The sequence below is a fragment of the Heptranchias perlo genome, chromosome 1, assembly GCF_035084215.1.
Source record: "Heptranchias perlo isolate sHepPer1 chromosome 1, sHepPer1.hap1, whole genome shotgun sequence".
In the NCBI taxonomy this organism is placed as follows: Eukaryota; Metazoa; Chordata; class Chondrichthyes; order Hexanchiformes; family Hexanchidae; genus Heptranchias; species Heptranchias perlo.
The window spans coordinates 58,702,037-58,722,607 of record NC_090325.1 but is presented as its reverse complement, the minus strand read 5'-3'; the positions used below and the strand labels follow the sequence as shown (position 1 = coordinate 58,722,607).

Here is a 20,571-nt window from a genome sequence, read left to right as displayed (position 1 = left end):
ACAGAGAGCTCAGGACAGTAAGTGGGTGGCCATCCAGCAGGGTAGGGAGGGGCAGACAGTGCAGGAATCGTCTGGGAGTGTGTGTCGCTCACTAACTGGTTTTCAGTAATGAATATTGGTGAGGGTGACGACACCTCGAAGGAGTGCAGTCCAGAGCATGGCACCATGGGGCAAAGGACTGCACAGGGAGGCACAGCGAAGTGTAGGAATGCAGTTGTTTTAGGGGATTTAATAGTCAAGGAGACAGATAGGCGTTTCTGCAACCACTGACATGAGTCCCACATGTTGTGTTGCCTCCCTTGTGATGCCAGGGTAAGGACATTGCTGAGAGGGTGCAAAACATTATGAGGGGGAAAGGGGAACAGCCAGAAGTGCTCCATGTGGGAACCAATGACATAGGATGGAAAAGAGTTGAGGTCCTGCAGTCAGAGTTTCAGGAGCTAGGGAGGAAGTTACAAAGCAGGACCTCAAAGGTAGTAATCTCTGGATTACTCCCAGTGCCACGCACTAGTGAGTATAGAAATAGCAGGAGAAGACAGGTTAATGCGTGGCTGGAGAAATGGTGCAGGAGGGCGGGCTTCCCTTAGCCTTCCCTCATCCTATTGATCAAATAAACCATTATAGCACTGGAAAGGGATAAGTAGTTGAGGGGTCAAAGACTGAATCAATTTGGTTAGAATTAAGGAACAATAGAGAAGCTATTACACGACTGGGTGTATACTACAGGCCACCAAATAGTGGGAAGGAGATAGAGGAGCAAGTTTGCAGGCAAATTTCAGAACAATGCAAGAACTATAGAGTAGGATATTGGGGGACATCAATTATCCCAATATGGACTGGGATAATGACAGTGTAAAGGGCAAAGAAGGGGAGGAATTCCTGAAATGTGTATAAGGGAACTTTCTTGATCAGTGTGTTTCCAGCCCAACCAGGAAGGAAGCACTGGTGAATCTGTCATGGTTGAATAGCTGCCAGTGTGTGTGACCTGTGAGTTGTGAATGTGCGGCTTGCAATAGTGGTAACGTGTGAGGGTGAGAGGACGCATCTGATTGGAAGAGTTGAGTACTGATGGAGAGAGTTTGTTGGTATGTGGGCGATGTGGGGTGTAGTGCGTGGAGCAGTGGATGCGGCTAGTGGTGCAGTTGGTAGGAGATACCACTTAACAGCTGACCTCGCTCAACTTGACCACTTGTGTCAAATCATTGAATTTCTTCCTGCACTGCATCCATTTTCGAGGTGCTATGCGCCTGGCATTGACTTTGTCCCCCGTTGCCTCCCACTGCCTCGGGAGCATATATCTGGAGGACCTCTTGCCCCCTGCAGACATAGGATGCCCCTCCTTCTGTCCACCTCTTACACCAGGGCCTCTAGTGCATCATCAGAGAACCTTGGTGCACGCTCTCTCGCAGGCCTGGTACAAACTCAGATCGTCAGATTGGTGAGGTCTGGCATGCAGATTGGAGGATATAGGATTTAGTAGTGTGCAACCTTTATTCAATGTGTTAACATAACTCAACAGTTTGTAAACATAGGGACAGGACGTGCATCTGTGTTTTACGTGTGCGATGTCTGATCTCCGTTCAGACTCCATGCAGACCCGAATCTTATATTTTCCAAATAAGAGGTGCAGGCTGCCTTTAAGTGGTGCTGGCCACTCGCGCGATATCAGGGCCCCCCTGCTGGTGAGCAGCCACTCAACAGCGCAGCTAGGCCTGGCTGCTCGCAGGAATCAGTGGTGAGCAGTTGTTTTTCGGACTGGAGGGAGGTGTACAGTGGCGTTCCCCAGGGGTCGATGCAGGGACACTGCTTTTCTTGATATATATTAATGACTTGGACTTGGGTGGACAAGGCACAATTTCAAAATTTGCGGATGACACAAAACTTGGTAGTGAATGGTGAGGAGGATAGCGAGAGACTTCAAGAGGATATAGACACTCTGGTGGCATGGGTGGACACGTGGCAGATGAAGTTTAACGCAGAAAAATGGGACGTGATGCATTTCGGTAGGAAAAATGAGGAGAGGCAATATAAACTAGAGGGCACAATTCTAAAAGGGTTGGTGGAACAGGTGGTTTTGGGGGTGTATGTGCATAAATCATTGAAGGTGGCAGGGCAGGTTGAGAAAGCGGTTAAAAAAGCATGCGTGGTCCTGGGCTTTATAAATAGAGGCATAGAGTACAAAAGCAAGGAAATCGTGATGAACTTTATAAAACACTGGTTCGGCCACAACTGGAGTATTGTGTCCAGTTCTGGGCACCACACTTTAGGAAAGATGTGAAGGCCTTAGAGAGGGTGCAGAAGAGATTTACGAGAATGATTCCAGGAATGAGGGACTTTAGTTACATGGATAGACTGGAGAAGCTGGGGTTGTTCTCCTTGGAACAGAGAAGGTTGAGAGGAGATTTGATCGAGGTGTTCAAAATCATGAAGGGTCCAGACAGAGTGGATAGAGAGAAACTGTTCCCATTGGCGGAAGGGTCAAGAACCAGAGGGCATAGATTTAAGGTGATTGGCAAAAGAACCAAAGGTGATATGAGGAAAAACTTGTTTACACAGCGAGTGGTTCGGATCTGGAATGCACTGCCGGAGGGGGTGGTGGAAGCAGATTCAATCATGGCCTTCAAAAGGGAACTCTAAGTACTTGAAACAAAAAAATGTGCTGGGCTACAGGGATTGGGCAGGGCAGTGGGACTAGCTGGATTGCTTGTGCATAGAGCCGGCACGGACTCGATAGGCCGAATGGCCTCCTTCCATGCTGTAACCTTCTATGATTCTATGATCAGGATGGTATGTTGCCTCCCTGGTGCTAGGGTCAAGGATGTCACAGAGCGGCTGCAGGGCATTCTGGAGGGGGAGGGTGAACAGCCAGTAGTCGTGGTCCATATTGGTACCAACGACATAGGTAAAAAAAGGGATGGGGTCCTGCAAGGTGATTTTAAGGAGTTAGGAGATAAATTAAAAAGCAGGACTTCAAAGGTAGTAATCTCAGGATTACTACCGGTGCCACGTGCTAGTGAGTATAGGAACAGGAGAATAGACAGGATGAATGTGTGGCTGCAGGGATGGTGTAGGAGGGAGGGATTTAGATTCCTGGGACATTGGGACCGGTTCTGGGGAAGGTGGGACCTGTACAAACGTGACGGGTTACAGCCGAGCAGGACCGGGACCAATGTCCTTGCGGGGGTGTTTGCTAGTGCTGTTGGGGAAGGTTTAAACTAGAGTGGCAGGGGTTGGGAACCTGAGCGGGGAGTCAGAAGGGAATAAAGTTGAGAGCAGCAAGAGAGGGGAGGACCCAGGGGAAATCTACAATACAAATAGTACAAACAGTTGTTCAAGAACAAGTGGAAGGGAAAAGCATAGAGCAGCGGAAAGAAAGTGTACTTTAGGCACGACGGATAAAATAAAAACTAGAAGGCGTAAGGCGATTAACCTAGCATCAAAGCTGTGGCAGGGGGTTGGGAACCTGAGCAGGGAGACAGAGGAAAGCGTGTCAGGAAGGGACAGAAGGTATGGAGTAAAAGGTAAAGTGTTAAAAAAGGAAAAAGCAGGAACTAAGTGTCACAAAACATATTTGAAAGTTCTTTATCTGAATGCACGTAGCATTCGTAACAAAATAGACGAGTTAATGGCACAAATAACGACATATGGGTATGATCTTGTGGCCATTACAGAAACATGGCTGCAGGGTGACAACGACTGGGAATTAAATATGCCAGGGTATTTAACAATCAGGAAGGACAGGCAGGAAGGAAGGGGAGGTGGGGTGGCTATGTTAATAAAGGAAGGAATCACTGTAATACAGAGAAATGATATTGGGACAACGGATCAGGATAATGAAACAGTTTGGGTAGAGATAAGGAATAATAAGGGGAAAAAAACGAGTGGGCATAGTATATAGGCCTCCTAATAGTTGCAACTCTGCTGGAAGAAGTATTAATCAGGAAATAGTCGGGGCATGTAATAAGGGAACAGCTATAATTATGGGGGATTTTAACTATCATATTAACTGGACAAATCAAATTGGGCAGGGCAGCCTTGAGGAAGAGTTTATTGAGTGTATTAGGGATGGATTTCTTGAGCAGTATGTAACTGATCCTACAAGGGGGCAAGCAACCTTGGACCTGGTCCTGTGTAATGAGCCAGGATTAATTAATAATGTCCTAGTTAAGGATCCCCTTGGAATGAGTGACCATAACATGGTTACATTCCATATCCAATTAGAGGGTGAGAAGGTTAGTTCTCAAACAAGCGTACTGAGCTTGATTAAAGGAGACTATGATGGTACGAGAGCGGAATTGATTAAAGTGGACTGGGAAAATAGATTAAAGGGTAAGACGGTACATGAACAGTGGTGTTCATTTAAGGAGTTATTTTACAACTTTCAAAAAATATATATTCCACTGAGGAAAAAAGGGTGTAAAAGAAATGACAGCCATCCGTGGCTAAGTAAACAAATTAAGGATAGTATCCGACTAAAAACAAGGACATATAAGGTAGCCAAACTTAGTGGGAGGATAGAAGATTGGGAAGTCTTCAAAAGACAGCAAAAAGTAACAAAAGGATTGATTAAGAAAGGGAAGATAGATTATGAAAATAAATTAGCAAAAAATATAAAAACAGATAGCAAGAGTTTCTACAGTTATATAAAAAGAAAAAGGGTGGCTAAGGCAAACGTAGGTCCCTCAGAGGATGAGACTGGGAAATTAATGGTGGGAAACATGGAGATGGCAAAAATGCTGAACAAATATTTTGTTTCAGTCTTTACAGTAGAGGACACTAAGAACATCCCAACACTGGACAAACAGGGGGCTCTAGGGGGGGGGAGGAGCTAAATACGATTAAAATCACTAAGGAATTGGTACTCAGTAAAAATAATGGGACTCAAGGCGGATAAATCCCCTGGACCTGATGGCTTACATCCTAGGGTCTTGAGGGAAGTGGCAGTAGGGATTGTGGATGCTTTGGTAATAATTTTCCAAAATTCTCTGGACTCGGCAAAGGTCCCGGCAGATTGGAAAACTGCTAATGTAACACCCTTATTTAAAAAGGGTAGTAGGCAGAAGGGTAAAATTTTGGAGTCTATTATTAAGGAGACAGTCGCGGAACATTTGGATAAACATAATTTAATAGGACAAAGTCAGCATAGCTTTACGAAGGGGAAATCATGTCTGACAAATTTGCTTTAGTTCTTTGAGGACGTAACGTACAGGGTGGATAAAGGGGAACCAGTGGACGTAGTGTATTTAGACTTCCAGAAGGCATTCGACAAGGTGCCACATAAAAGATTATTGCTCAAGATAAAGAATCACTGGATTGGGGGTAATATTCTGGCATGGGTGGAGGATTGGTTCTCTAACAGGAAGCAGAGAGTTGGGATAAATGGTACATTCTCGGACTGGCAACCAGTAGCCAGTGGTGTTCCGCAGGGGTCGGTGCTGGGTCCCCAACTCTTTACAATCTATATTAACGATTTGGAGGAGGGGACCGAGTGTAATATATCAAAGTTTGCAGATGATACAAAGATGGGAGGGAAAGTAGAGAGTGAGGAGGACATAAAAAACCTACAAGGGGATATAGACAGGCTGGGTGAGTGGGCGGAGATTTGGCAGATGCAATACAATATTGGAAAATGTGAGGTTATGCACTTTGGCAGGAAAAATCAGAGAGCAAGTTATTATCTTAATGGCGAGAAACTGGAAAGTACTGCAGTACAAAGGGATCTGGGGGTCCTAGTGCAAGAAAATCAAAAAGTTAGTATGCAGGTGCAGCAGGTGATCAAGAAGGCCAACGGAATGTTGGCTTTTATTGCTAGGGGGATAGAATATAAAAACAGGGAGGTATTGCTGCAGTTATATAAGGTATTGGTGAGACCGCACCTGGAATACTGCATACAGTTTTGGTCTCCATACTTAAGAAAAGACATACTTGCTCTCGAGGCAGTACAAAGAAGGTTCACTCGGTTAATCCCGGGGATGAGGGGGCGGACATATGAGGAGAGGTTGAGTGGATTGGGACTCTACTCATTGGAGGTCAGAAGAATGAGAGGCGATCTTATTGAAACATCTCAGATTGTGAAGGGGCTTGATCGGGTGGATGCAGTAAGGATGTTCCCAAGGATGGGTGAAACTAGAACGAGGGGGCATAATCTTAGAATAAGGGGCTGCTCTTTCAAAACTGAGATGAGGAGAAACTCCTTCACTCAGAGGGTAGTAGGTCTGTGGAATTTGCTGCCCCAGGAAGCTGTGGAAGCTACATCATTAAATAAATTTAAAACAGAAATAGGCAGTTTCCTAGAAGTAAAGGGAATTAGGGGTTACGGGGAGTGGGCAGGAAATTGGACATGAATTTAGATTTGAGGTTAGGATCAGATCAGCCATGATCTTATTGAATGGCGGGGCAGGCTCGATGGGCCGATTGGCCTACTCCTGCTCCTATTTCTTATGTTCTTATGACCAGGCAGCATGAATCCCAGGTGCTGGGTTGATTGTGCACCGCCACCCCTGCGCCCGGATTCGGGGGTTATCGAATTTAACCCCCATAGTGTGGAAATGCATAATGTATAGCAGAAGTATATATATTACTCAGAGGTATCTGGAGAGGCAGAGCAGTCAGGCTAACAATTGGCCAACAATGATCTAAATGCATATAAGTTGAACTAAAAACTTGGCAGGGGGGGAACTAATCGACTATGGAGGGGAAGAAACTATTTGATTATACAATTGACCGTCCTATCTTGATAACTGTGAGCATCAAAAAGATTTTGGAATAAATAAACATGTATCATATCAAAAGACCTCAAGGCACACAACAAATTGTGAAGATAGAAACAGGAGTAGACCATTCAGCCCATCAAGCCTGTTCCATTCAATTAGGTCACGGCTGATCTGTACTTCAATTCCATTTACCCACCTTTGATCCATACCCCTTCCTACCCTTCCCTAACAAAAATCTATTATTTTCAGTCTTGAAAATTTTAATTGACCCAGTGTCCACAGCCTTTTCGGGGAGAGTTCCAGATTTCCACTACCCTTTGGGTGAAAAAGTGCTTCCCGATTTCACTCCTAAATCGCCTAGTTCTAATTTTAACATTATGCCCTGTTGGTCTAGATTCCCCACCAGAGGAAATAATTTCTCCACATCAACCGTGTCAAATCGTTTTGCTGTTTTAAACACCTCGCTAAGATCACCCTTCAACCTTCTAAACTCAAGGGAATAAAAGCCAAGTTTATGCAACCTGGCCTCATAATTTAACCCTTTAAGCTCTGGTGAATCATTCTGGTGAATCTGCGCTGTACCTCTTCCAAGGCCAATTAAGAGTCAACCACATTGATGTGGGACTCGTGTCTCATTTGGCCAGACCAGGTAAGGACAGCAGGTTTCCTTCCCGAAAGGGCATCCTAAAAGTTGGGCTTTTACAACAATCTGACAGCTTCATGGTCACTTTTACTGATACCAACTTGTTATTTCTATAGATTTTTAAAACTGAATTCAAATTCTCAAACTGCTATGGTGGAATTTAAACTCACATTCTCTGGATTATTAGTTCAGACCTCTGGATTACTAGTCCAGTAATGTAACTACTTCAAATCTCACCAAGGCAAGTTATAAAACTGAATTTACTAAATCTGTTAACTTGGGTATAACAGATTTATACCAGATACCAGAAAAAGTGACCATAGAAGCTGTCAGATGGTTGGAAAAACCCAAACTGGTTCAGTGTTATCCTTCAGGGAAGGGAATCTGCCACTCCAAACTGGTCTAGCCCACAAGGCTCTGGTCCCACTCTACGTGGTTGACTCAACATCACTCTGAAGCGGCCCAGCAAGTCACTCAGTTGTAAAGACAATCACCATCACACCACCACCAGGGCAACTCGGGATGGGCAACACGTGGACATTCCAAGAACAATTTTTTAAAAATCCAACCAGCTTTGATCACTACGCTAATAGCATACAAAGGTGGATGTTTTAACCCAGGAGGTGACATGTAGAGGCCAAGCTCTTCCCAGGGCAGAGAAAAAGGCAGAGAAGAGATCCATCATTTGGTTTACTAGCAGGATAGGCATTGGCCTGGGGGGGCTAAAGAAAGGTGGAGAATATAAAATGGGGACAAAGAGGGAGGTGAAGACTTTGTAGACTGCTAAAGGGAATGCAAAACAATTCTGCTTTAGGAGGGTGTATCACCTTAAGACTTAGAGCAAGATGGTGACAAGAGATTTTGAGAGAGATATTTTATATAAATACTGGTAACATTGCCATCAATTTCCATCAGTACACACAAAAACCAGAGTTAGAACTGACATATTTTGAAGAGGACAAATCTCTCACTTATTGCAGCAACACTGCGTCTGCAATTGAAGTTTTGCCATTGAGCCACATGGTGGAGAAAACAAATCAAAAGGGGACATGCACCTCATATTTGTCTTTCAAATCTCTGCCTGAAACCAAATATGTACTGAGATATACCGATATTTTATCAAATTAGGGCAATTAAAATAATGTTAAATATAAATCTACAACATTCCTAATACCACGTGAATTGGATTAAAATCAATTCAAAGGGTATTTGAGGAGCACATAAGTAACAGTTGAATGGAGACCGTCAGTGCTGCACGTGAAGAGCTGGTTAATAGTGAGTTTGAATGGATCTTTACAAGAGTTAACAAGAGTTACATGCACTGTACTGGTCTACGCTCACCTCCTGTGTAAACAGCAGCTGTGGTCATAGTCTTCCGAAATGGAGAAATTGCTTGCTTCTTCTCAACCTCCAGCTCAGACACCTTCTTTGGCTGCACCGGAGCACTTACTGGAATATTCTGCGGTGGAGGTGCTGGAAAGATCAGCTTCCCATCCTGTTAATGCAAGAGGAGTTGATGGATTAAAATAAGTACATATAGTTGTGGTTATAAACCACTTGGTACACAGCTAGTTAACCAATGCACAGGTGAGCCATGCAAAGCAAGACAGGCCCACGTTCAATCCCGGCCTGTGCCGAATTAGCTGATCTCAGCTGGGGTGGCAATAGAGGTCCTACAATTCACCTCGGGGCCCTGGGTTAGAAAGTGGTGGAGAGGAGGGAAATGGCGGCCAGGATTCCTGCTCCTGAACGCTCCCCTGCAGCCCCTGCTGAAAGTGTGCATGTGTGAATATCATGCAGGATCAGGATTAACTGTGATATCCCCAAGGCTGAATAGCCTGCTGGTGTTGCAAAGCTCATACATGAATAATGGTCAGTTGGGCAAGATATTGGAAGATGACTGGCACCTGTTAACTCTACTACAGCAAACAGTTCAACACACTCATGAGAGGAGGGGGAGAGACAAAACGGTAGGAGAAAAATAAATTCTATACTTAGGGGGTTTAGTGAAGCACTGGAGGCAAAATTCAACTCTGGCAGGGTGCAAAACGGGCAGCAATGGATTGACCATCCCATTATACACCCCACCTGATTTTCCTTTCCATTGAAGTTGAATTTTATCCCCACTGTTCCTTCATGGTAAGGATTAATAGTTAAAGCCAGTCAAAAAAAATACCCCCACTTTCCTTTTTGGAGGGTGGGCAGGGAGGGGAAAAAAAGAGACTTGATAAGGAAAATGATTATCATCAACATTGTGACCCTTAGATCAGATTACTATGTCCTCACAAATGAAAAAGCACAAAGGCAATAATAAATTCCAAGGCAAAATTTTGTCTTGGGTTCAATACTCTTGACATCTATTTAAAACTATCTGTTTCGACTCATGATTACAGAAAACACTGGTGTGCACAAGCCTACAATCTGAAATTGATGTGAGAATGTGCAGTTAAGGTTGGATGGATTCTGTCAGCATTCATCACTCACCTTCATTATCACAGTTCCTCGAACCACATGGTCCATTGTGCCGTAATTAAACTCGTCCTTCAAATCCAGGTAGAAGTTCTCTGGGTCGGGGCTGACGGCTTTCAACAGTTTAGTGATGTTGTTGGAGTACAATGTGCTAGACTGAGTAGCCAGTCGACTGGGAAGATCTGTGTAGCCGACGTGAGTCACCCCCTTAAAAAAAGAGAGAAAATTAATCTTTCTACTGAAACTACTTCCCACACTTTTGACAATCTGAAATCAAATGTAAAACTGAAGGAAAAGTCTTTTAGCATAACCCCAATGAGTTAGCAAACTGGACACAGTTCATTTTTTTAGCCAAACCAAAGCCCAAAGCTTAGAGCTAGAACAGAATTAACATGTGAAATCACTAAAGAACGGAAATACCTAAAGTGCACAACACATCAAACTACATTGCTAGGTCAGTTGAGTATTAAGTCAGAAGAGGTCACGCTAAAATGGCCCAGGTCAGTCCACTGGGAAGACTGGTGAAACTGGGGCTCTTTAGCCCCTTAAAGGGGCAACATAGTGGATCATAAATAAGCAGACAAGATATTGAACATCAAAGATAAAGTAAATCTAAAGCATTACTTCGACCCGAACCAAGGCACTAGAACAAGTGGGCAAAGGCTAAAACTGGGTACGGTCGGCAAGTTCTATACATAAGGAGTAATCAACACTTCAGAATTGTTCTCAGAGCAGGGTAGAGGAGATGCAAACCTTACAACATAAGGGGAATGCAAATCATTTTAATTGTACATTGTAAATTTAATATGGGCCGAAGGGCTCCTCCCTCAACTGTATTTATTTTGTGCTTTGTAACATAGTAACTCAAATTTTGTGTAATATAATCTTCAGTTGTTTATAGAATAGAAAACTACCATTATATTATCGAAGAGCATCTTAAAAAATCAAGTCTACTTGCTGGGGTTCCACACCCAATAAAGTCCATGCAGAATAGATGCAATCTAATTTTTCAAAGTACGAAAAAATGTTAAAATGAAAAACATTAAGACACAAAGTCAGTTTCCCAGGAAGAAGCTCCCACAACAATTGTTAGCTTTTACAAGATTATGATTTTTCAATCACTGTAAATAGTAACTGTTCATTAGTTGTGAGGAACTTTTAGTACAAAAAAAAACAAACATTCAGGAATTTAAACACCCATCGAAATATAAAGATACACAAATCACACCGGATAAACACACATGGTTGCCAAGAAATGCTATGCTTGGATCAAAACTTTATATTATTTGAGAGCAGTACATTAAATGATAAACATAGATTTGAATTAAACGTGTATTTACCTTCAGTCAGCTATGAACACAAGAACAGAATGGCAAAATAAGTTATTTATTATAAGTCATTATATTAGGAATATTGAATTTACACAAAAAGTGTTGGGACTCCACAAATAAAATCCCAATTAAAATGTAACCTCTGTACCGTGGGCTTATGTTGAAGGAACACCCACTTCAAATTCCATACCTTGTGTATATAAAGCTCCCCGGGTTTAGTGGTTTCAATGTTCCCACCAGTTTCAGAAGCCAGATCCACAACAACAGATCCATCCTTCATCGACTCAACCATTTCCTTGGTGATCAATATAGGAGCTTTCTTGCCTGCAGAAATACCGAACTAGATTTTAAAACTGGATGAAAGTTTTCACTCAGAGCTCTGCAATCGGTTCCGGTCACAATTACTATATGAATTATGTTGTACATGTGTGACAATACCCAGTGTAAAACAAAATGTCCTAAAGCTGGTTCTTGATTGCAAGTTACCGCATTACTGAACTTTATCACAACATGATCCTGGGTTATTTTACAAACTAAAAAATAGCATTTAGCAATATTAGTAATCATAAAGGAAATTAAGAACCAACCTAAATAATGAACAAGGTATTTTATCACTATCTTCTGGCACACTAATAATCAGCTGTGACATAAAATCACAACAACAACTTGCATTTTTGTAGCGCCTTAACGTAGTAAAATGTCCGAATGCACTTCACAGGAGCATTATCAAACAAAATTTGACACGAGCCACATAAGGAGAGTTTAGGATAGGTGGTCAAAGAGCTATGTTTTAAAGAGCATCTTAAAGGAGGCAGAGAGGTTTGGGGAGGGAATTCTCAAGCTTAGGGCCTAGGCAGCCAAAGGCACGGCCACCAATGCAGCATAGTTTTGGATGAGATCAAGTTTACGGAGGGTGCAAGACAGGAGGCCGACAAGGAGGGGATTTGAATAGTCAAGTCTAGAGGTAACAAAGGCATGGATGAGGGTTTCAGTAGCAGATGAGCTGAGGCAGGGGCGGAGACAGGCGATGATACGGAGGTGGAAGCGGGCGGCCTTGGTGATACAGCGGATATGGGGTTGGAAGCTCCTGAGGGTCAAATACGACGTCAAGGTTGTGAATGGTCTGGTAGAGCCTCAGATAGTTGCCAGAGAGACGGATGGAGCGGGTGGTCAGGGATCGGAGTTTGTGGCGGGGACCGAAGACACTGGCTTCGGTCGTCCTAATATTTAGTTAGTGGAAATTTCTGCTCATCCAGCACTGGATGTCGGACAAGCAGCCAGATAAAATCAGAGATGTTGAAGGGGTCAAGAAAGGTGGTAGTGAGGTAGAGCTGGGTATCATCAGCGTACATGTGGAACTTGATGTGTTTTCGGATGATGTCGTCGAGGGACAGCATCTAGATGAGAAATAGGTTAATGACGTACTTAGCAAACAAGCAGAATGGAGAGGTTTTTTTTAAACAAATGAAATCTTAATATGACTCTCTTTTAGTATTACTTAGAGAAACAAGCAAACTACACAATTATAGCCCAACACTTACAGCACTTGAAGTGAACATTAAGAAGATAATAGTCAATTTCTACAACACTATTTCTTTTCTAGAAACCTTCGTATGGAGAGGAACATCTATAGAAATTCAGACTAAGTTGATTCCCAGCAGAAATGTTGGTTTTGTAATTTTATTTTTTGTGCAAATCCAACTGTTCTTCATTTTATTTGTAATCATTTGCTCAGGTGATATGAACATACAAAAATGAAGGACAGGAAAGATCACTCTACCATACACATGGCTTAGGTTATAGGACACAAGGCCAAAATAATACGGCATGGAATGGTATAGAAATAGTAAGGTGGGTGAATCTGGTAGCAAATTCATTTACTGCACCGTGGAGTAGTAGCATATGATTTACCCACAGCTCATCGCAATGTAAGTTCCGAATCTCAGCACAGTAGAATTCACACACAACCAAGCACAGATGAGTCATTTTACTAAAGGAGTAAACATTTTTTTTTAAAACCTGCAAATCAACCAACAGTATTTTCATATAACCTGTTCTAGCTCTACACTCGTCCATCTGTCAAAGGTGTCACTGCTAGGTAAGGAATTCCAAGATTTTGATCCAGCAATGGTGAAGGAGCAGCAGCATATGAACCAAATCAGGGATGGTGTGCAACTTGGACAGGAACGTACAAGTGATGGTGTTTTCATGACATTGCTGCTCGTATCCTTCTTAGTGGTGGAGGTTGCAGGGCTGGGAGGTGCTAACAAAGTAAGCTGGTAAGTTGCTGTAGTGCATCCTGTAGATAGGACATACTCCAGTCAGTGTGGCGGTGGTGGAGCGGATGAATAGTAAGTCCAGTGGCAGGGGTGCCGATCAAGTGAACTTCTTTATCCTGGATGGTGTAGAGCTTCTCAAGTGCTATTGCAGCTGCACCCATCCAGGTGAGCGAAGAGTATTCCATCACACTCCTGACTTGAGCTTTGTAGATGGTGGAGAGGTTTTGAGGAATCAGGAGGTGAGCCACTCATTGCAGAGTACTGAGCCTCAGCCCTTGCTCTTGTCGCCCTGTTGTTGATACAACTGGTCCAGTTAAGCTTCTGGTCAATGGTGACTTCCAGGTTGGTGATGGAGGTGGATGTGGTGAAGGTGGTACCATTGAAGGTCAGGGAGAGGTAGTTGACTTTGCTTGTTGGAGATGGTCATTACCTGACACTTTTGTGTGCGAATATTATCAGCCAATTATCAGCCCAAGCCTGGTTGTTTTTCAAGTCCGACTATAGGCGGGCATGGGCTGCTTTATTATCGGAGGAGTCGTGAATGGAGCTGAACACTGTGGAATCATCAGCGAACAGCCTTATGATTGAGGGACGGTAATTGATGAAGCAGTTTGAAGATGGCCGGGCCACGAAATCATCCCTGAAGAATTCCTGCAGCAATGTCCTGGGGTTACTCTGATTGACCTCCAATAACAATCACACAATGTTGAACCTTAATCCTGTTTCCCATTCAAAGGCAGGAGCATTCTGACAGAATAACACTACTTCAGTAAATAAGACTGTCTCAGATAGCCTGAAGCTGATAGCCTATACAAACACACATCCTATACAAGCATAACTAGAATTCCTCTGAAATCATAGAATGGATACAGCACAGAAGGAGGCCATTTGGCCCATTAAGCCCGTGCCGGCTCTTTGTAAGAGCAATACAGTTAGTCTCATTACCCCTCTCTTTCCCCATAGCCCTGAAAATCTTTTCCCTTCAAGTATTTATCCAATTCCCTTTTGAAAGCCACGAATGAATCTGCTTCCACCACCCTTTCAAGCAGCGCATTCCAGATCATAACTACTCGCTGTGTAAAAAAGTTTTGCCTCATGTCGCTTTTGGTTCTTTTGCCAATCACCTTAAATCTGTGTCCACTGGTTCTCGACCCTTCCGCCAATGGGAACAGTTTCTCTTTATTTACTTTATCGAAATCCTTCATGATTTTGAACACTTCCATCAAATCTCCTCTTAACCTTCTCTGCTCAAGGAGAACAACCCCAGCTTCTCCAGTCTCTCCACGTAACTGAAGTCTCTCATCCCTGGAACCATTCTAGTAAATCTTTTCTGCACCCTCTCCAAGGCCTTCACATCCTTCCTAAAGTGCGGTGCCTAGAAATGGACACAATACTCCAGCTGTGGCCGAACCAGTGTTTTATAGAGGTTTAACATAACTTCCTTGCTTTTGTACTCTATGCCTCTATTTATAAAGCCCAGGATCCCTTTTGCTTTTTTAACGGCTTTCTCAACCTGTCCTGCCACCTTCAAAGATTGGTGCACATATCCCCCCAGGTCTCTCTGTTCCTGCACCCCCTTCAGACTTGTACCATTTAATTTATATTGCCTCTCCTCATTCTTCCTGCCAAAATGTATCACTTCGCACTTCTCTGCGTTAAATTTCATCTGTCATGTGTCTGCCCATTCCACCAGCCTGTCTATGTCCTATTGAAGTCTATTACTATCCTCCTCATTGTTTACTACAAAACTTCCAAGTTTTGTGTCATCTCCAAATTTGGAAATTGTGCTCTGTGCCCTGTACACCCAAATTCAAGTCATTAATATATATCAAAAAAAGCAGTGGTCCTAGTACGGACCAGTGGGGAAAACCACTGTATACCTTCCTCCAGTCCGAAAAACAGCCGTTCACCACGACTCTCTGTTTCCTGTCACTTAGCCAGTATCTTGCTCATGATCTCACTGCCCCGTTTATTCCATGGGCTTCAATTTTGATGACAAGCCTATTATGTGGCACTTCAACAAACGCCTTTTGAAAGTCCATATACACAACATCAACCACATTGCCCTCATCAGCCATCTCTGTTACCTCATCAAAAAACTCAATTAAGTTAGTTAAACACGATTTGCCTTTAACAAATCCGTGTTAGCTTTCCTTTATTAATCCACACTTGTCCAAGTGACTATTAATTTAGTCCCGGATTATTGTTTCTAAAAATTTCCCCATCACCGAGGTTAAACTGACTGGCCTATAGTTGCTGGGTTTATCCTTACACACTTTTTTGAACAAGGGTTTAACATTTGCAATTCTCCAGTCCTCTGGCACCACCGCCATATCTAAGAAGGATTGGAAGATTATGGCCAGCACCTCTGCAATTTTCACCCTTACTTCCCTCAGCAACCTAGGATGCATCCCATCCGGACCGGGTGGCTTATTTACTTTAAGTACAGCCAGCCTTTCTAGTACCTCCTCTTCCACAATTTTCACCCCATCTAGTATCTCAACTACCTCCCCTTTTTACTGTGACTTTGGCAGCATTTTCTTTCTTGGTAAAGACAGATGCAAAGTACTCATTTAGTACCTCAGCCGTGCCCTCTGCCTCCATTGGTCCCTAATTGGCCCCACCCCTCTTCTTACCACCCATTTACTATTTATATGCCTACAGAAAACTTTTGGATTCCCTTTTATGTTAGTTGCCAGTCTATTCTCACACTCTCTCTTTGCCCTTTTTATTTCCTTTTTCACTTCTCCCTTGTACTTTCTATATTCAGCCTGGTTCTCGCTTGTATTATCAACCTGACATCTGTCATATGCCCCCTTTTTCTGCTTCATCTTACTCTCTATCTCTTTCGTCATCCTTAGCTATGGCTTTGGTTGCCCTGCCTTTCCCCCTCGTGGAAATGTACCAAGACTGTACCCGAACCATCTCCTCTTTAAAGGCTGCCCATAGTTCGATTACAGTTTTGCCTGCCAATCTTTAATTCCAATTTACCCGGGCCAGATCCGTTCTCAACCCACTGAAATTGGCCCTCATCCAATTAAGTATTTTTACTCTAGATTGCTCCTTGCCCTTTTCCATAACTAATCTAAACCTTATAATACTATGATCACTGTTCCCTAAATGTTCCCCCAGTGACATATGCTCCACTGACCCACTTCATTCCCCAGAACTAGATCCAGCAATGCCTCCTTCCTCGTTGGGCCAGAAACATACTGATCAAGAAAGTTCTCCTGAACACACCAGAAATTCCTCCCCCTCTTTGCCCTTTAGACTATTACTATCCCAGTCTATATTAGTGTAATTGAAGACCTGCATTATCACTACTCTATAGTTCTTGCACCTCTGTAATTTCCCTGCAAATTTGCTCCTCTATATCCTTCCCACTAGTTGGTGGCCCATAGAATACATCCAGTGGTGTAATAATACCTCTATTGTTTCTTAATTCTAACCAAATAAAGCCTGTCCTTGACTCCTCTAGGACATCCTCTCTCTCCAGCATTGCAATATTCTCCTTAATCAATACTGCCATCCCCCACTCCTTTTTTTCCTTCCCTATCTTTCCTGAACACCTTGTATCCAGGAATATTTACTTATCTACTTTTATTTACTTATCCAGCCCTTTTTTGAGCCAGGACTCTGTTCTCGTCACCTCATCATATTCCCATGTGGCTATTTGCGCTGGCAGCTCACCAACCTTATTTACCACACTTCATGCGTTTACATACATGCACTCTAAACCTATCTTAGACCTTCTCATATTCTCTCTTACTCTGATCCCACCAAATACTGTACTATTTCTTCCTCTAGTGCTATCTGACTCTCCCAATCCTTTGTGCACCTTGTTTCTCTTGAACAGGTCCCTCGTGCCCCAGAACTGGTCCCAATGCCCCGAGAAGCTGAAGCCCTCCCTCATGCACCATGTCTCTAGCCACGCACTAACCTGCCTTCTAATCCTATTTCTGTACTCACTAGCGTGTGGCACTGGGAGTAATCCAGAGATTACTACCTTTGAGGTCCTGCTTTTTAACTTCCTCTCTAGTTCCTGAAACTCTAACCGCAGGACCACATCCCTTTTCCTTTTTATGTTGTTGGTACCTACATGGATCACGACTTCTAGCTGTTCCCCTTCCCCCCGCAGAATGTTCTGCACCCTCTCCATGATGTCCTTTACCCTGGCACCAGGGAAGCAAGACACCATGCGGGACTCCCGTCAGCGGTCACAGAAATGCTGTCTGTCCCCCGACTATCGAATCCCCTATGACTACTACATTTCTACACTTCACTGTGTCTCCCTGTGCAGTCCTTTGCACCATGGTACCGTGCTCAGGACTGCACTCCTTTGAGGAATACCGGTTTGAGAGTGGAACACACTCAGAAGATTCCTGCACTGCCTGCCTCTTCCTATCCTTTCGGATGGCCACCCACTTGAGATCCTGAACTCTCCGTAGCTGCGGGATGACCACCTCCTGGAACGTATGATCCAGGCAACCTCCCTTATGCTCTGCAGTGACTCCAGCCGTCCCTCAAGCTCAGGAACCCTCAGCTTGAACTCAAGCAACTGGAGGCATTTCCTGCACATGTGGCCCTCCAGACACATGAAGCGTTCTGAAGTTCCCACATGGCGCAGGAATTGCAGGCAATGGGTCTCAGCTGCCCGTCCATTATATTTAGAAACCTTTTTGTTTTCCAAACTCCCTTTAGATACTCGCTTATTATTAATTTACTTACTGTTTATTTACCCCGAATAACCTACTCTTTTATTCCAGGTCTCTCAGAGCTCCCCCTCTCTGTTCACTGCGACGTCACTGTGATCTCAATCTCACTGATCTTAGTGAATGGGGAAATGGGCTCCTCCCCTGCTGCTCAGTGCCTCTTCTCCCGACTCCGCTCCCCTCCCACTCCTGTACTGATACCTGGGGCTCCTCCCCTGGTGCTCAGAGCCCCTTCTCCCGACTCCGCTCCCCTCCCGCTCCCGTACTGATACCTGGGGCTCCTCCCCTGGTGCTCAGTGCCTCTTCTCCCGACTCCGCTTCACTCCCGCTCCCGTACTGATACCTGGGGCTCCTCCCCTGGTGCTCAGTGCCTCTTCTCCCGACTCCGCTCCCCTCCCGTTTCTGTACTGATATCTGGGGCTCCTCCCCTGGTGCTCAGAGCCCCTTCTCCCGACTCCGTTCCCCTCCCACTCCCGTACTGATACCTGGGGCTCCTCCCCTGGTGCTCAGTGCCCCTTCTCCCGACTCCACTCTGCTCCCAATCCCGTACTGATACCTGAGGCTCCTCCCCTGGTGCTCAGCACCGCAGGAATTTACAAGAAAAACCTGGTTTCCTCGGAAGAATTGAAACCCGTGGAATGGACGTTCTTGTGGAAATGAGAGAAGGGCTCTCTGTCAGTCAGATATGGATAGACCTGTAAGCGCTGGAATCTGACTAAAACCTTCACCACAGGAAGGCATTTAGTGAATGTTGTGTCCGCGGAGAACCAACACGAGTTTATCTTTAAGATCTGCTCTCTTAAGGCAGTTCTGATTCTAAACACCAGTAAAAAGTCCAGCTGTGCTTGACACAAATGTCAACCCGGAGGTGACTACTGTCAGGTGCTACAAACAACTGACCCAAACACAGTGATAGCACTGTCTGCATGCAATTTGAAGACATCTGTGCTATGCAGCATCGGTTTTCAAACTGGGGTCCCTGAACTCAAGGTAGTCCATAAGGGATCACTGGAGCTCTGTGAAACCATTATCTTTCTATCCGTCATCAGATTTCTGAGTTCTTTGCTAGCATGTTATTTCTGTTAGCATACATTTATTAATAAAAAAATATTTTCTGCAATGTTAGTACCATTTTGCTTTAGGTAACTGGCAGTGTCGTTTGAATGTGTCAATATTGGCAGGTGGTACCCTATAAAAAAAAGTCTTAAAACTTCTGGGCTGTAATCCCATTATTGTAATTAAGTAATTCTGCTGCCCGTGTCCTAACTCGCACCAAGTCCCGCCCACACATCACCCCTATGCTCGCTGACCTACACTGGCTCCCGGTCCAGCAAGGCCACGATTTAAAAATTCTCATTCTTGATTTCAAATCCCTCCATGGCGTAGCCTCTCCCTATTTCTGTAACCTCCTATCCCTACAACTCTCCAAGATCTCTGCGCTGCTCCAATTCTGGCCTCTATTGCAAACCTGATTTTAATTGCTCCACCATTAGCGACGGTGCCTTCAGCTGCCTAGGCCTTAAACTCTGGAATTCCCTCCCTAAACCTCTCCACCTCTCTACCTCTCTCTCCTCCTTTAAGACGCTCCTTAAAACCTACCTCTTTGACCAAGGTTTTGGTCACCTGTCCTAATATCTCCTTATGTTGCTCGGTGTCAAATTTGGTTTGATAACGGTCCTGTGAAGCACTTTGGGACATTTTACTACGTTAAAGGCACTACAGAAATGCAAATTGTTGTTGTTGTTGTATCGACACCAATGTCAGGGAGGACAACGATTGCAGAAACTGGGGGTTCAGCAGTCTTGCAAGCTGTCTCAAACAAGTGAGAGAGCCGAGGAGAATTTTGATGCCTGATATCGTCAGATGAGTCAGCATTAAATGATGGATTCATCTTTTCTGATCTCTACTTAAATCAAATTATTTTTCTGATCTGGAAGCATGTTGTTTTAGACCTAGAAATGATTTTAGGTTTTTTTTGTGTTATAGGGATAATTTTTTGTCTTTAGCATGTCTAACCACCTCCCCATGACATTCAACGGCATTACCATCGCCGAATCCCCCACCATCAACATCCTGGGGGTCACCATTGACCAGAAACTTAACAGGACCAGCTACATAAATACTGTGGCTACGAGAGCAGGTCAGAGGCTGGGTATTCTGCGGCGAGTGACTCACCTCCTGACTCCCCAAAGCCTTTCCACCATCTACAAGGCACAAGTCAGGAGTGTGATGGAATACTCTCCAGTTGCCTGGATGAGTGCAGCTCCAACAACACTCAAGAAGCTCGACACCATCCAAGATAAAGCAGCCCGCTTGATTGGCACCTAATCCACCACCCTAAACATTCACTCCCTTCACCACCGGCGCACTGTGGCTGCAGTGTGCACCATCCACAGGATGCACTGCAGCAACTCGTCAGAGCAG

At 44.2% G+C, this 20,571-nt stretch overlaps 1 protein-coding gene across 1 annotated transcript in view; it reads right to left on the bottom strand.

The window, feature by feature from the left end:
* LOC137329941 (NAD(P) transhydrogenase, mitochondrial-like) overlaps positions 1-20,571 on the bottom strand; it is a 139,065-nt gene that overhangs the window by 68,432 nt on the left and 50,062 nt on the right. Inside the window, exons 8-10 of the mRNA XM_067994498.1 lie at positions 11,347-11,480; positions 9,841-10,032; positions 8,698-8,851 (exon numbers count right to left, since the gene is read on the bottom strand). Coding sequence (XP_067850599.1) covers positions 8,698-8,851; positions 9,841-10,032; positions 11,347-11,480 — 480 coding nt within the window. The remainder of the gene's footprint in view (positions 1-8,697; positions 8,852-9,840; positions 10,033-11,346; positions 11,481-20,571) is intronic.